The sequence below is a fragment of the Sinohyriopsis cumingii genome, chromosome 15 (genome assembly GCF_028554795.1).
Source record: "Sinohyriopsis cumingii isolate HCF-2022 chromosome 15, ASM2855479v2, whole genome shotgun sequence".
NCBI lineage: Eukaryota > Metazoa > Mollusca > Bivalvia > Unionida > Unionidae > Sinohyriopsis > Sinohyriopsis cumingii.
In genome coordinates, this window is record NC_142975.1 from 13,612,140 (window position 1) to 13,629,325 (window position 17,186).

General features: G+C 35.3%; 1 protein-coding gene across 7 annotated transcripts in view; it reads right to left on the minus strand.

Annotated features, from left to right (window-relative positions):
• Positions 1-17,186, minus strand: part of LOC149781286 (uncharacterized) — a 283,358-nt gene that overhangs the window by 34,062 nt on the left and 232,110 nt on the right. For 6 of the 7 annotated variants that reach the window (XM_089935369.1, XM_089935371.1, XM_089935368.1 and 3 more), the window contains 5 exons: positions 13,868-14,000; positions 12,466-12,570; positions 5,107-5,303; positions 2,883-3,035; positions 341-436 (listed from right to left, as the gene is read on the minus strand). In XM_089935369.1, the coding sequence (XP_089791495.1) occupies positions 341-436; positions 2,883-3,035; positions 5,107-5,303; positions 12,466-12,570; positions 13,868-14,000 (684 nt within the window). The remainder of the gene's footprint in view (positions 1-340; positions 437-2,882; positions 3,036-5,106; positions 5,304-12,465; positions 12,571-13,867; positions 14,001-17,186) is intronic. The other variant, XM_089935370.1, reaches the window with a different exon arrangement.

Sequence of the window (17,186 nt, forward strand, 5' to 3'; positions counted from 1 at the left end):
ATAGCCAAAATTATACAAATCTGAAAGGCTTTCATGCCCATGAAGCTGGTTGAAAACAGACATCTAGTTTTTGAAAAGTTGAAAACAAGCAATTTCGCTGGATAATGGATGGCAAATAACCATACCAAATGCTTACCTGGCATTCTGACCTGGTGAGCTAACAACAATAAATTAACAGAAATGTCCAAACACAATCTCTGCAAATTGACCTTGCACTAAACTTTACGAGATACATACATACAAGTGGACAGATGACAGTAACAACTACTTTCCTACCACAGTTGTGGTGGGGCATAAAAACTTAATTTCTAGTTCTTTTCATAACTTTAAACAAAAATACCTGTCTTCTTTTCCTCTTGGAGTATTTCTCGTCTAAGTTGGAAGAACTAATATGTCTTTTCTTGCTTCTGTCTAAACCAGGACTCTCTGATTCTCTCTGTTTAAGAAACAAAAATGAGAATACCAAGCATTACAGTTTGTTTCAACACATCTGCAAATGCAGCCATAAACCCACCATGTACTGCTGGATACAACAATACATGTATATCTTTCATCTCTTTCAGATATTGTTCTATGTGATCTACATTATCAAATACTTTCCACTAAATCTGTGTTATAAGGAAGTCTTAATAATTTGAAGATGTTAATGGTCTCACTAATGCAGTTACTGTATATACTCACTTATAAGACAAGACCAACTGCAAAACTGCGCAGACCCAGATCTGACATTGCATAATGCACCAACAGATCTGGGTCTGTGCAGTTTGGCAGGAGTAATCAGCAGATCAAACAAGATAGCCCCTGATCTGCAGGCACATTATGTTATGGCAGATCTAGATTTGTATTGTTTGCAGTTGGACTCATCTTATAAGAGGTTGTAACAGAAGTTCACCTTTTTTTGTAACACTTGATTAAAATGTGATACTGGATAAAAAGTGGTACCTCTTTATACCCTGTGCACCAAAGTGAAACCACTGTACTTGAACTGGTCAGAGAAATGAATGACAATATGGTTCGAAGGAAACAACATAAAGCTTGATGTTACATCTTTATTTCCTTCTTAAACATAGATATTTGACAAAATTAAAAGCCCAAGTACCAAGCACATTTCTTCCTTTAAACTACTGCATGTTGAAATTGTCTATAACATTCTTCAGTGATAACAAGATTTTCAAATCTGCTGTTGTGGTACACTTACTGGATGCCAGCTTGGTACCATTTTCATTTAGGATAAAGATGACACCATTAGGTGTCTTGGTGCATCATCCATTCAAGGGAAATAGTAACAACAGAAGGTTTATGACAGTTGGCATAGCAGCAATATTGAATCTATGACTACCACTATTTTCTTTGGGACACAGTGAAAACCCTGTCAAAATGATCACCCATTCAAAGGGGTTTCTTTGGGACATAGTGAAAACCCTATCAAAATGATCACCCATTCAAAGGGGTTTCTTTGGGACATAGTGAAAACCCTGTCAAAATGATCACCCATTCAATGGGGTTGTGACAACAAGATTAAGATAGGCATCATGGCAGCCATACTGGATACACAAATGGTACCATTTTTATTTAGGACCACCTACGAGGTCTCAAACTCAAACCACCCTGAGGGCATTTTCGATGGCCCAAGGGCCACACCACCTATGTTGTCTCTCATTACATCTTGTGACACCCAATAATTTTGTGGGCCACAGGAAATGGCTTGGCGGGCTGCATGTGGAATGTGGGCCGTGTGTTTGAGACCACTGATCTAGATAGAAAGTTTACTGGTTAAAGACCCTCATGTTTATATAGTCATCCATATGAAAAGAAATAGAGATAACATATCTTCATACATGACACTCCATTCAGGAGTAGTAGCAATAGTAAGATTTCCAAGACTGGGGGCCTGGCTGCATACTGAACATTGTTTGGTCACCATTTTTTAAGGACCAACAAGACAACATAGGAAATCTTTAAATGAAATCCCATGAAGATACAATCATCTATTCAGGACAAGTAGTGATAACATTTTAAAGACAGTGGCCATGTTGGAGGTCAGATCAGTAACATTTCATTTAGAGCCAACTTGTGGTGAAAACCCCATGTAGATATGACCATCCATTCAAGAGGATTAGCTATGACATGAATTTCATAGCGACTGCAATGGCATCCATCGTATCAAAAATATCTGATTTGTCAAGAACACTATCTAATGCTCCAATTTAAGCCAAAGAGTGGCATTTTCTATGTCAGGTGCTCCAGCATTCTTCACATCAAAGATTACCTAAATTTACACACCGAGTGAAGAAATTTGTAATCTTTAATAGAAGAAAAACAAAAACTTTTTTTTCTCATTTATAATGTTTGCTCTAAATGTAGATGATCCAGCATTCTTCATCTCAGAGACTACTCAATACACACGCATGGTTTTGTTCCATCAGTTCTGTGACAACGGAAGCTGGAGATCACAGCACTTTACAAATTTTCAATCAATTTTCAGCCAAAACAAAACTGACTTTATAAAATAAAGTTCTTCGTGACTGCCTGAGCTCTGAAATGTAAGACTTCCCAATACCACATTCTAGTTTTATGATTTTATTTATCTTAAAGCATGTTTAACAATGATGAATTACAGTCCGAGTACAAATTTGTATATTAGTTGCAAGTTTCATGAGGAAACTTAAAAGCCTTTTAAGCTTGAATTTGAGATGAATTTAAAAACTGAAACTAACATTACAAATTCTAGGGCATGCATACAATTTGGCATATTGCATCAAATCCATTTTCTGTACAGCCAAAAAACAAAAGTGTAAAACCCAACACACAATAAATTCAAAGTATATATTCAAGATATTGTCAAAACATGACAAAGGTAAAAATAAATGTTTCCTACTTACCAATACTTTCTTCTTATCTCTGTCAGAGCTGCAATTGCTACAGGTGCTCCCTGTACTGGGTGAATTACGACCCAGACTCTTTTTTGATTCACTTAAGGGACTATCAAGATTCTCTGGACTGCTTGTGCTATTTCTGTCTTTTTTCTGTTCACTCTGCAAATGAAAAGTTTAATTAAAATAAAGAATTCTTGCAACGTGCTGATTCAAATACAATCTCTGCACTGAAGAATCAACCTCACCCCACCCCACCCACCCCGACTTGCAATAGGATGAACATCAATACAACATCTTGGGTTGATGCCATTACCATCACTGTCACCATCAGAAACGTGAAACAAGTCTCAACATGTTGTCAAAAGTGAAAAACAAAGTTCATAAAGATTTATTTACACATAGGGTTTCTAGTCTTATTGAGTTGAACAATTTTCTAAAGCAGCTGCTGATTAATAAAAGTCTTTTTAAAGTTTAAAACAAAAATCTACATTTGTGATCACACCTGTGAATATCTCACAGTAGCCCAGGTAACAATTGACCCCATGTAACCTTGACCCATAACCTATTAAAACCAATTTATCTGTGAACATGTAACAAATCTGAAAACAATACATGTATTTACCCATCCATAGTGCTCCAAAACATTTTACTACAAGATCTAAATTGCATCTAGGTTTTTTAAAATCTGAGCCATTTGCTTCCTTACCTCATGTGGGCCCGGGTGGCCAAGTGGTCTAAGGCGCTTGCCTTTACAGATCACTGACATCTCACCTTTGTCTGCATGGGTTTGAGACTCTGAATCGACCAAAAAAGGTATGTGAGAAAGCTTGCCAGTAGCTTCCAGTGGGTTGGTGGTTCTTCCTGGGTTCTTCTCCAAGAATGTACTGGCTGCAATTGAATAGCCTACCATGTGCTGAAAAATGGCATTAAGTCTATAAAAAGCAAACAACCTCCAAAAGAAGGGGTGGGTCCAACAAAATGAAGTATAGGGACTTCATCATGAAAAACCCACAGAAAATAATTGCATCAAGAAAACCCAGTTATTAGACTGCATACAATATTATCAACTGTAAACAATATTAAGAACATCAAATAAACTTCTTATCAAGATTTTCATTTCCATCATTCTCTTAAAAAAATTTAATTGTACAAATCTCTCCTTTGCCCACAAAATAGTTTTAATAAACATTACACCTCTAACACTGATGCACATATACACCAAATGCATGTTATCATTATGCTGAGTTTCCTCAAGGCAGGACCAGCAAGCAGCATTATGCAAGTTGTGGGTGTAATATTGACAATTTATAACAATGTCAAGCTTTCATCATGGCAGACTCAGCAACCAGTCATACAAGTTGCTGATGTAATATTACCAGATTAATACTATGTCATTTTTTAGCACAACAAATTCTATACATGGCGGCCAGTATAAATGGTGGAGGAAGGACCTGGGAAAAACCACGGAAAGAACAACTGACTCACAAGAAGCTACTGGCAAGCTTTGTCACATACCCCCATTGGCCGAGCCAGAGACTCTAACCCACACAGGCAGAGGTGAGATGGCAGTGATCCGTAACAGTGAGCACTTCAGACCACTTGGCCACTTAGGACCCCACATCCAAATGAAATTAATATTCTAAGTATTGACAAATCAAATATTGGTGGGTCTAACATGTGTGCATGTGTGTGATTTTGATTTTTAATGTAGCTTTACAATTTTCTCAGTCATATCGCTACAATGTCTGCCGTGTGGCGGTTTATAGTGATGTCTAGCACTGGGGCCTTATGCCTCAGACATGAAGCATCATGACCCACCCAGTCACATTATCCTGACACCAGGCTAACCAGTCCTAACACAAACCTCTTAATGCTGAATGCCTGGTGAGGCAAAAGTTCCTACCATCTTAAAAAAGTCTTTGGTATGATTTGGCCTGTGATTAAACCCATGACCTCCTGCATCTGAGGTGGACACTCTAACCACATGGCCACTGGAGCAGTCTTCCAACTCTTTAATAATCTCCCTAAGCCTAAAACATTCCAATAAAATCAGAAATAAAAGCCCCAGCAAAAGATTAAAAAAATATTCCAGATGAATGTAAAATGAAAATTTATGAAAACAACTGATGTAACGAAACATTCCCTGCCTTGACAATTTCAAGTGGGAAAGAAAAGAAATAATATTTTCATAAAAAAAAAGATGCATCAAGAGTTCACAAAGAAGCCTTACTGAGTCTCTGTTATGGCATGTGCGCATACTGTGGTTGATGTTGTCAAGATCTTCCTTCACCGGCTTGAAGTGGTAGGGAGAGGAATCTGATGGGCTCTCTATTGGACGATCTTCCCCATGCTTCTTGTAATAAATGTGACATTTTGAACACAGGATTTTATTGGCTTCTTGTCCAGCATTGTTCCAGTCTTTGGAAACTTAAATAGAGGAAATTATGGCAAAACATAAGCTTCAACAATTCTACTTTTTCCCAATCCCCCACCTCCATAAAATCATCTGAAAGATATCCAGGAATAACAAGCATCTTTTGAGGTTGACAATGATAGAAGGTATCCCTATGCAGTTTCCTTGGTTCATACATATACTGCAACGAAACAGGTAATTTAGATTATGAAATGAGACCTGATATACAAAATGATAACTAATTTAAAAGTAGTCCAGACATAAGGATACAGTGGGCAGCCAATTTACTTCTGGCTGACTCCATTTAAGCAGGTCATGGGGCCAAAAACAACCATCTTAATTTACTAATACAATTCTACTCATTAAATTGGAACTTCTGTACCCGTAACTATGCATTAAGGTCTTGAAATATGAAACAAAACTCTCCCCAAGAAAACCGAGTAAAGAAACTATGGCATGAACCAAGTTTTGGAGCAGCACACCAATCCAATCAATAAACTGAAAAACAGACATATTAATACAATGAGACTATACTGTACAACTCTTTCAGTTCTAGAAGAACAGAATTGTGTCTTGAGAACCATCTCTTTTGTGTTAATGAACTGTTAGTGTAGTGTCTACAATATTTTTGATGTTGCCTCCTGTGCACAGTGCTTACTCTGGTGATAAGAACTGTAATGTTATCCATGTATTACCAGCATACAGGGTTAACCAAAGAATATATTCTGGTGGTACAAATCATGATATTTTAAGAATCTTGGGGAAAATGATTACAATTTTTTTAGAAATATTTACAGAATAGATGCATTTAACACAAAATCTGAATATTAAAAAATAACTATTTTTGATCTCTAATCAGATGTGGAGGATTTGTCACACTGCCATCATAGCAGTTGAATGGGATGTTGTGAAAGATATCCGGGCCAAATTCATCTTGTGGAAACATTTTGATCTTTAAAAACAAATCTTTTTATTAGCACATGTTAATATGTTAAGTGCATGTAATCCTTTTCAAGATGTAAAATGTTCCCAGGATTTTCAGGAGAACAGTTGTTTTCTGTTTGAATTTTTACATAATATCTTTAGTTCACTAAATATTTTATATTTTGTTGAGTCCAGTGTTTTTGTTTAGTGGTTCTCCCTTATAAATATCTTGCCCTGGTGTAGGCATCCCACTCAAAGTTTCCATGCCTACTGTACCAATAGTACAGGTAGTAAATTGTAGGCTTCTGCATCAATACTTCCAATTTGTATCAATAAACTCTTATGTCAGCACAATATCTTATCAGCTATAGTACAAGCTTAATCTTCCCATTAATATTACAGTTGAGATGACATGTTACACAACAATTAATATACACATAGCAAATTATCTATTATTAGGAACTGACCATTTAATTTAATTTATTATAAGAAACTGACTATTTAACTATTAAAAGGAACTGACCATTGACTTCAACTATTATAACTGACCACTGACTTCAACTATTATAAGGAACTGGCCACTGACTTCAACTATTATAAGGAACTGACCACTGACTTCAACTATTATAAGGAACTGACCATGTAATTTAACTGGTGTAAGGAACTGATCATTCAAGATAAATCACTTGCACAAAACATCAACAGGAGCTGATGCAGCCAACAACAATAAGCCAATTGATTCAAGTATATATGCAAGATCTTTTCATTAAAATACTATCATAAAATTTCCCCATCAATTACATTTTGATGACCAGTGTCTTAAGAGTGGTAAAATTAAGTTTGAATAATGTCATCATTCCACATGTGAACAAAACATGTGACCAGCTGCCCCATGAAGTACAAACAAACTTCAAACACCAGACATTACTAAAAATTTCATCAAACGTGCTTAGGACTCGTATTAAAATCGATGAAAGAATTGGCCTAATTATCAATTGGCTTTGAGAATATTGGACTTGTTTAATGTGTAATTCAACAATCTCAGAATTATTTACTGACAAACATTTGTTTATGTACCAGGTGACTGGACTGACACTGTTGATTCAGTGGTTGTGACCAAAAATAAGACAAGTGTGACTTCAAATACTCTGCTGTAGTTAGTGCTTATACTAGGTGTTTGTTCACTGGGATTACATACGCATGTATAAAATGAAACAATCATTCAGGATGAAATATTTTGACAAGACTTTTCACTTGAACAAAGAACGATTTGAATAAATATTAAATTTAATTTTCATGTACAACTATCTTTTTTTCTCTTTCATTTTCAGTGCTATTAGTGCTGGACTATCTTAATCTTTTTCTCATTTCTCTCTATCTTTACTTGTGTCACAGCATATCGATTTAAGGCACTGAGTGGGAATCTCAGCTAAATGATGCAGTATAAATGTGCGTGTGCATTGAAACTATCAATATAAAATTTTATTCTTAGGAATTAAAATATAACACACACATGTGTAAAAGCTCACGTTTCATTACCAGATTACTGAAATGAAAGATTTATCAAATAGCTCTTTTGCTCTCTAGGAATGAAAACACATTATGAAGTTGGGTGATGTTTTTTAGTTGGATTTTTAAATTCAGAGCAACAACGAAAACCATGAAAATTGGTATCCCCACAAAAATTAGTGATACTACACTAAATACAAAACCTCATTCATACTTTATTCTGCTTTTGAAATTAAACCAATGAGATATGGCATATAAATGTCTTAGTCTGATGCCTTTTATCCCTATAAAGCCATATTAAATTTGTTTTGTGTGTGGACTTTGAACAAAGCATGCATCTAGTTTTGTATATGTATAATATTCTGGTAAATCAGAGTCTATCTTGGTCACTCTATCTGATTTCAAGCAAACAGCATGGAAACCTGATCTGATGGTACATTCCATACTGGCTGATCAACATCTCCACTGTTTAAAATTGGGTATAAATTGTACATGGACAAATATGCACACTTTTTTAGATCATCTGATACTATCCTTTGCGTCATAATGAGTCTCGATCTTTTACAGTTATAGTAAGTATGCTTATTATGAATGATTCGTGTTCAAAGTCACATCAAGATGTAAGAGCTTATATTATGCCGAGGCCAAAAGTGAAATGCCTTGCAAAGTGATAAACCATGATAGCCAATACAGCATGGTCTATGCAGGACTTGAACCCGCATCCTTTCTGGTCTCCTGTTCCTGCACACTGATCATGCTGATAAAGCATGGTCTGGGCAGGACTTGAACCTGCACCCCTTTCTGGTCTCCTATACCACTGGCTTTCAACACTGAATACAAATATGTAACCCAAAGTTATAGTTCAATATTTCAGAGTGCATTTAATTTCTCCAAAACAGTGAAACCAACCTTAGTGGATATCACCATATAAGGACAGCTGATCATAAAGAAGACAACTGTATCATCCTTTCCATCTCCTTTATAAAAAGTTTCACTGTAATTGGGCAGTCTACTTGGCAAGTTATCCATTATCTCAAATCTGTATTGATTATTGCAATTACCGAGTTATCCAACATGCTGAGGTTGGCACAACTATAAACTACCAAATATATGGTCCAATACAATTTTAGCTACACTGAACACTGATCCTTCTTCTATCATATAAATGTCATAAATATTTTAAAAACCTATTTCCAACTCCTGTCACACAAAGACCAAAATAAATCAATAACTGCCTCCATACATTTGTTGAATGCTTTAGTAATGCAAATGCTAGTATCCTATTGTAAATATGGATAGCATACCCAACTTATCTATAATTGACAGCTAAATCCTGTTTTGATAACCATATTACAAAAGCTTCGCTGTGACAGCATTAATGGCTTTAAAAAGAGACTTAAGAATATTCATCACATTTTTAATACCCAGCTTTCGGACAATGAATCGTGTAATTAGAATTTTACATTAGATTTGTAACCAGCATGAAATTCATGCATGATTTATCACCATAAAAAATGTGACATTTCCCCTTTTTGATGGATTAGTTGCCCAACTACAGAATTTTAACTCTGAATTCTGTCTGCAGCATGCTTATCATTCACACATGGCAGAAATCTAAAAGACATACTAATGCAGTATTAGAATATCATTTACCTGGCTATGAATAAAAAAGGCAGTTTAAAACAGATCCAAATAATAACTAAAACATGTCATCTCCATGTCTTAGTGTATCAGAAACAGTGATGCACCATTTCTTAGTCTATCCATCTATTGTTTTTAATCCTTTAAACCACTTTTAAGATTACTGGCTATATCACTTCAGGAAATAAAAGTTAATCATCTTTCCCAGGAATTAAAAAGCCAGCCAATCAGGCAGGTATTGAATCTGTGATTACAACTCCATTACTCTACTAAATGAGCTACCAGACTTCCCTATTAAAATGGTTTTATTAAATATATCCAAGTATAAAATCCCACATTGGACTAAGTATCATCAGGTTTTTTAAAAAAGCATTTACATGGTGACCATGCTTATTTCCATTTTTTAAAAATATTTTCTTATTCTATGTTGACACAATGATTGACAAAATTGTCAATGGTGATAAAATTCTCAAATGGTGATTTGTAAAATTAAAACTACAACATTGCTGAGCATGTATTTACTTAGATATGATCTGCACTACCGTAATTATTTTCAGACTCAATAATTTAAATGAAACAATTTTTTGAGAGAAACATATTCTTGAGAAAACAATGTCAGAACTGCATTATTTAGTAACAATTACAAGATTTTTACGTCAGAAAAGAATGATTTATTTACAAAATGTAGAATTATAATAGAAAATGACAGCTAATGTTTTTTAAAAATATAAATAAATTCTACATTTGGAATGGGATATTCAACAGTGCATCTACCGTATTTGCCGCATATGTTGGGACACGAAAAAATAATTATTTTTTTTTCCTGTCCCAGAACTTATGGTGAAACATTTTTTTCACTTTGGTCATATGTCCCAAGATTTAAGAAACGAAATAAAATTGTATTGCATTTGTGCTTGCCCCCCCCCCACTGCACGTTGCAGTAAAATAGATAAATAAAACGTTGAATTGATAATAAAAAGAAACTAACCTTGTGTTGTTATCATTCATTCCTTTTTTCAACATGAGCTTTAAAGAATAAAATATTGCCACGAAGTCGGTAAGCGTAGGATTCCATACTGTAGCATGTATCAATTATGTCCGACACCACACACCACATTATTCACATGAACATTGAGAAAGAATTGTGTGTGGTTGTGCTCCCAGGTTTGAACTTGTTATCCGACTGAAAACTGGAGCCAACAAAATCGCAAACAAGAGGGGAATAGTCAACCGATATCTTGAAGACGCCATTCACACATGACAAGGTGTTGGGTGCAAAATAATCAAGACTGAATTATATCCAGGTCTACTGTATGACAGTATATCGCAAATAAAAATGATCATTTGAAAACACATTCACTTGAGTACAGGAGACAATCTTTTCACCAGCTCGGGTTACAAAATTATCCTTACTATTTACCCGCAGTCATCAATGCTCCTTTGTATTAATTGTAACCACAGATGCCAAGCACATAGAAACCCTGGTGGTGAATAAATACGACTGGCAGCAAGCAGTTAACTCCTTCTTCGAACCTACCGACAGGACATCAAAGACAAAAGGTGATTTTTATTACAAAGCAAGCCAATCTCAGAAGCCAACTTTGGTTACTTTTTTTTGGTAAAGGATATCAATACAAAGGTTATTTTACTGAAAAGCAAGCCGACGTCGGAGCTGACTGGATTCTGTGAAGTGAGCTGATTTTTTTTTTTTTAAAATATAAAAAGACAGCTGAGATATGGAAGCAAATTTAGGTTCCTTTTCAACTGTATTCATGGGAATTTTGAAAATAAATTGAAACAATGGAACAAATTTTGAAGTGACACAATAAAGTGCTTTGTGCACAGATGTCGATGACCCAGCGTCACCCAGAATATTTGGAGAAAATAAAATTATGTGATGAATTCGTGAAGGCCAGAAGAGAAGCAAATGATTTCGCAAACAAGAGGGAAATAATCAACAGATATATTGAAGACAACTGCCAATCACGCATGACGTGTTAGGTTCAAAATAGCCAAGAATAATTTATATTCAAGTCTACTGTATGACTGTATCTCACAAATAAAAATCATTATTTGAAAACACATTTACTTGAGTGCAAGTGACAATCTTTTCGCCGGCACGGGTTACAATAGTATCATTACTATTTATCCGCAGACATCAGTGCACCTTTGAAATAATTATTACTACAAATGCCAAGCATACAGAAGCCCTGGTGGTAAATAAACACAACTAGCAGCCATCAAAAACAAAAGTTATTTTTACAGCAAATTCTTTTAAGTGTGCCGATTTTTTATATTTTAGCTTCGAATATACAAAGACGGCCGAGATATCGAAGCTAACTTTGGTTTCTTTTCACCAATATTCACGAAATCTTTTAAAATAATGTGAAACAATCGAACAGTTTTTAAAGTTTACAATAAAGTACTTTGTGCGCGAACATCGATGATCCAGCATCATCCAGAAGATTTGGAGAAAATTAATCATGTGATGAATTCATGAAGGCCAGAAGAGAAACAGATCATTTCGCCAACAATATGATCATTAACATGGATGAAACTCTAGTTTACTTTGATCGCATTCCTGGATGGACTGATGATAAGATTGGCATCAAAAGTGTGAGAATTAGCAAGACTAGTGCAGATTTGAAAAAACTTTTGTCCTTGCAGTTTCCGCTTCAGGTGGTGTGTTGCCTCTAACATTTTTTCACGGTATGAGAAAGCTAAAAATATATTCAAAAGAATAGATCGTACGTGTGCAGGAGAAGGGTTTTGTTGATGATATACTGTTGTGGATTAAAGAGTTTTATCTCAAGTACACAGTTTTCTAGTTTTTAAAATAAAATTTCAGTTCGAGTGCAATTTCCTACATGTAATTTTCGAATGATTTAAAAGGTGTCCCACAACTTACGACTCAAAAAAAATGATGTGTCCCAGAATATACAGTGCACAAAAAATTACTTTTAAAATTAATTTATGGTGTCCCAGAACATATGATGTCCCAACAAATACGGTAAATACGGTATTTTCTCGTATATCATTAGCAAATGTTTCAATATTTTCAAAGAAAAATTTGGCAACAACATGTGAAATTCAAGCACCAACCTGGCTCACCTGTTACAAAACAATTTCTGCACCTGAAGCCCTCATAATCTTGACTTTCACTGTCATCAGACTCCCCTGAACACTCACTTGCTGAACTAAGGTCCACTGAAAATATATTTTTAAAAACACATGTTAATAGATTTGGTTTGGAAATGTGCAGTTTCCTGCTATTTTTCAGCACATGATAGGCTATACATGGCAGCCAGTATATTTGGCAGAGGAAGAACTGGCTTACAGAAACCAACTTGCAAGCTTTCTCGCATACCTACAATGGTCAAGCCATGATCAAACTTGCACAGACAGGTGTGAGATTTGCCAAAGCAGGTTAATGAAACAGATTCCCCAGCAAGTGTATCCAAATAAAAAGCAACAATTCATTTGAAGTTTTAAGGAAAAAGTTTAAATTCCAACCACATCTGGGTTTCTCTTTAAATCCAAAGTTGTAAAGTACCATATGGTACAGGAATGGCAGTTTATCGAGTCTGATATAGGTTTCAATATTGCTCCTCCCAAAGAATATATCTGGATAAAAATAATATCAAAGAACAATGGATTTCTCAGCAGAATATGAAGACCTTTCCACCGCTGCTTTTAAAAGTAATCAAGATATTAACCAATATTTCTCATACAAAAGATAAGGATTTTTCACCCACAGAAAGCACTTCTTTATGCACACAGAGAAATTCCTAACTATATACAATGCACTTTCACTATTTTTTTCAATATTTAATTTTTTTTTCTTCCTCATGATATGAGAGCCAAAATATGTTTTTGAAAACACGTGGAGCCTTTCTATGAATGATGCAACCAAGAGATGTCTGACATTCGAACCTTTGGAAACAATCCAGCTTACTCCGATTTCTATGGTACTTGTGTATCAATTCAAACTATCAAGGATTGTCAAGCTTCTTAGAGACATGGCTCCTTAATAATAAAGAAAAATACTTAAAGAAGCAGACAACAATGAGAATATATTGAGTTGAACAGACTGCACATCTCCTGCAGACATGTTCATTACCAGACAGGGTTTTAATATTAGAATCTGTGTCTTGTTGGAAGAGTATATATGAATGCTATACATTATTCAAACCAGCTGCAAATTAAATTTTTACTCAAATGCAAATTAGAAAACCAGTCTTTAAATTACCATGATTATTTACCCATGCTATGCATGAAGCAAGATATATGGAATAGATGAGGAAAATATTAACAGAAGCATACAATTTTGAAGAAAAACAAAATCTTAAGCATTTGTTTCCCCACACGATCTTATGCTGTCTTGATTTACCTAAAATCTTGAGGAATCCCATAACTGACATTCCCAGCAAGTCTGAAGTCTAGGCTTAAATTTGATCCTGTCAGATCGCTAGATTGTTTTAACTTGAGTTTTCTTTGAACTTACAGAATTCACTTGAAGCTGGGCGCTGAGATCGTGTTGTGCGCTTCACTCCGTGTCGCCTGTGTCTGCGGTGTGGTCTATTGGCTGCGGCAGCTGGAGTCTTCTTCCAGAAGTAGTAATATTCCACTAGTTCACCCTGTAAAAAAGAAAAAGAAAAAAAAAGATGAAGGATATACTGAACCAGCAGAAAGTGTGGTTAGCAACATTTTACATAAACTTTGAGAAAAGCTGAAACAAGACTCCCCTGAAGGGCCTGATGCTCTACTGGGCAAAAAGAATTTCCGAGAATTCAAGACAAGACCATTCCTTCCTTTACCTATAGCTGAGACTCCAAAGACACTTTTGTGCATTATGAATCGTTTCTCATGGACTTTTCTAGGAATATTTTTGTCGTAAAATTTAGTTTCTCCAATGTCACTCTGTTTACCATTTCACTTCATAAATATCTGCAAAAGTAAAAGAAAAACAAACAAGCAGCACACTACTAAAGCAATCAGCATTAATCCACTCTCATAACTAACCATGTCATGTGATCCCATTTTATCTATATATTAACTGTTTCTGGAATATATATATATATATATATGGCCATCTTGTTGTAGAAAGTGATGTAATCTATTCAATTTTAATGTTCTGCATTCACAAAGGTCAATAAATTTTAAGAAAAAAACATTCTGCCATGAAATTCAAGGATAAAGTGTTTTAAAAATTCAATGATTTTTGAAGCGCTCCAGGGGTTAATGTGTTAAAATGCAAATTAACTGCGATATTTTTTTTAATACAAATAACCGTTTATGACTTTGGGTATTATCAGTTCCAACACAGATATGACTGCGTGTACACTAAAGAAAAACAGGCACATTTTCAGTTTCTTCAGCATATCCTTGGGGTATACAGGAGTCAATATTTGGTGGAAATTGGAGCAAATTTTCAGCTTCTTCGCTGATGATAAAACATATCCTGGAGGTATACTGGAGTCAAGGTTTGGGGGATATTGGGCACGTAATTGTTGCCAACTACTGATCCTACACTTAATGTTCAACTCTGTTAGATGTGTTATTTTTTTAAAGTTGTGTTTATCTTGACAGAGCCTTGCCACTTGATCAAAAAATATGCATAACTTGTTTTCTATGCGCCATTATTCCACATCTTATCAATGGAGCCTTTTCCCATCACTCTTCTTCACCAGGATGATTTTTCTTTCATTGGATTCCACCTTTTTATCACCATAAGGGAGCAGATTATTGATTCACTCTTGCTGGTTCCTGGCACTTTTCACAGCTATCAACAATTTGCACAAGGCAAAAAACCAGAGAATACTGTACATACTTCCTTATAAGCTTAATCCAACTGCATACAACGAAGAGAAATGCTGTTGAATATTGCACTTGTACATCGATTTTATCTTGTTTTCTTTTACTGATTATTCCTTACAAACTGCATAGACCCAGATCTGTCCATAATGCGAATGCAGCTCTGGGTCTGTGAACACTGAAGCTGGGTTTGACTTGCAAGCAAGCATACTACTATAACTATGTTTGACGAGAAACTTTCGACAGACAAATAACTAAATCGTGTTACTCTATAATGAATACATTCCACAAGACAAACATTTTCGTCTATAAAACATTTCAAAGTAAATCTCCTATGCTTATCCCAGGTGTCATAAATTCAACAATCTACTGAAATATCAAGGAAACATACAAGCCATTAAAAGAAGAACTATATTCAAAAGAAGTGAAGGGCAGAATGGCAAATACTGCTTACTTAGTAAGTAGGTCTGATCTTTTTTTAAATAAAGAAAAAAGTATCAAATTGGTTGGATATATGTCCATGTACAAATACAAAGCCACATTTTTTGTTCAGGACATTTATTTATAGACCTATTTCACAGCTATGATGGCATAACCACATTCCACTTCATACTGTCCAAAATGAATTCAAAATATATTCTTATTTGGTTAACATATTATACCCTGTAGACTTTCACCATGTCAGCATTTTTGTAACTTATAAATCATTTTTACATCCGTTTTGGGGGTCCTGTTTGGCTGAGTGGTCTAAGGTGCTCTCCATCACGGATCACTGCCATCTCACCTGTCTGCATGGGTTTGAGTCTCTGGCTCAGCCAATGTGGATATGTGAGAAAGCTTGTCAGTAGCTTCTTGTGGGTTGGTGGTTCTTTCCCAGGTTCTTCCTCCACCATTAATACTGGCCGCCATGTATAGCCTATCTTGTTCTGAAAAATGGCATTAAACCCTATAACAACAACAACAATAACTATATCCATGTTGTACAACTTAATACCTCATTGATGGTCATCAATACAATGAACTGAACTGAGCTGCTTAACTGAACTAAATCAATTTTGTAACAAAACTTAACTGACTCGAAACTTGTGAACTAATTCATTAACTGATCCATTTTGGCTTTGGTGCAACCCAGTTTTATACTAAAAGTACTACTTCTGACTACATACAATCTTTTAATTTATTGGTCAACAATACTGATGAAAGGAATTGCTACTATACTTTCAATGAGTAGCATGCATCCCCATCTGTACACACTATACAGTAGATATCCTCTCCACGTACACACCATACAGTAGATATCCTCTCCATGTACACACCATACAGTAGATATCCTCTCATGTACACACCATACAGTAGATATCCTCTCCATGTACACTGCATATAGTAGATATCCTCTCCATGGTGAATTTTACCTATCCATATGGTTTGCATATCCTATTTACCAAGTTTCCAAATAATATAGACCCCTACCATTACCACTGACCTACAGAATCTTTAACAAATATAGAACCCATTAGACACCTGTATAATACACCTTAGTATGACAGATATATTTCCCTTTGTTTTAACAAACATACTGAATACAGGTCTAAATGATTTGCAAGCTTTAAATGAATGAAATTTTAATAACATTTAACACAATTAAAATTATCCTGATTTCATTTTTATACAAAAATTGTATAAAGTTAGATTTAATATTGTACACTGTTACTTTCTATTAGTCTGATTTTGTGGGATTTATGGCCATTTTGGCACATGGTAGGTTACAACACTGTGGCCAGTATATCAGGTGAAGATACCAGAAAGATTCAAAGGAAAAAGTACTGACCCATGGGAAGCTTATGGCAAGCATTCTCAGATACACATATTGGTCGAGTTGAGACTCAAATTCATGTGAACAGAGAGCCTGATGCACGAGTGATCTGAAATTTCAAGTGCTTTGTACCATTTGATCACCTAGGGCCGCTTTGCACCATTTGGTCACCTAGGACCCCTTTACACACCCAGAT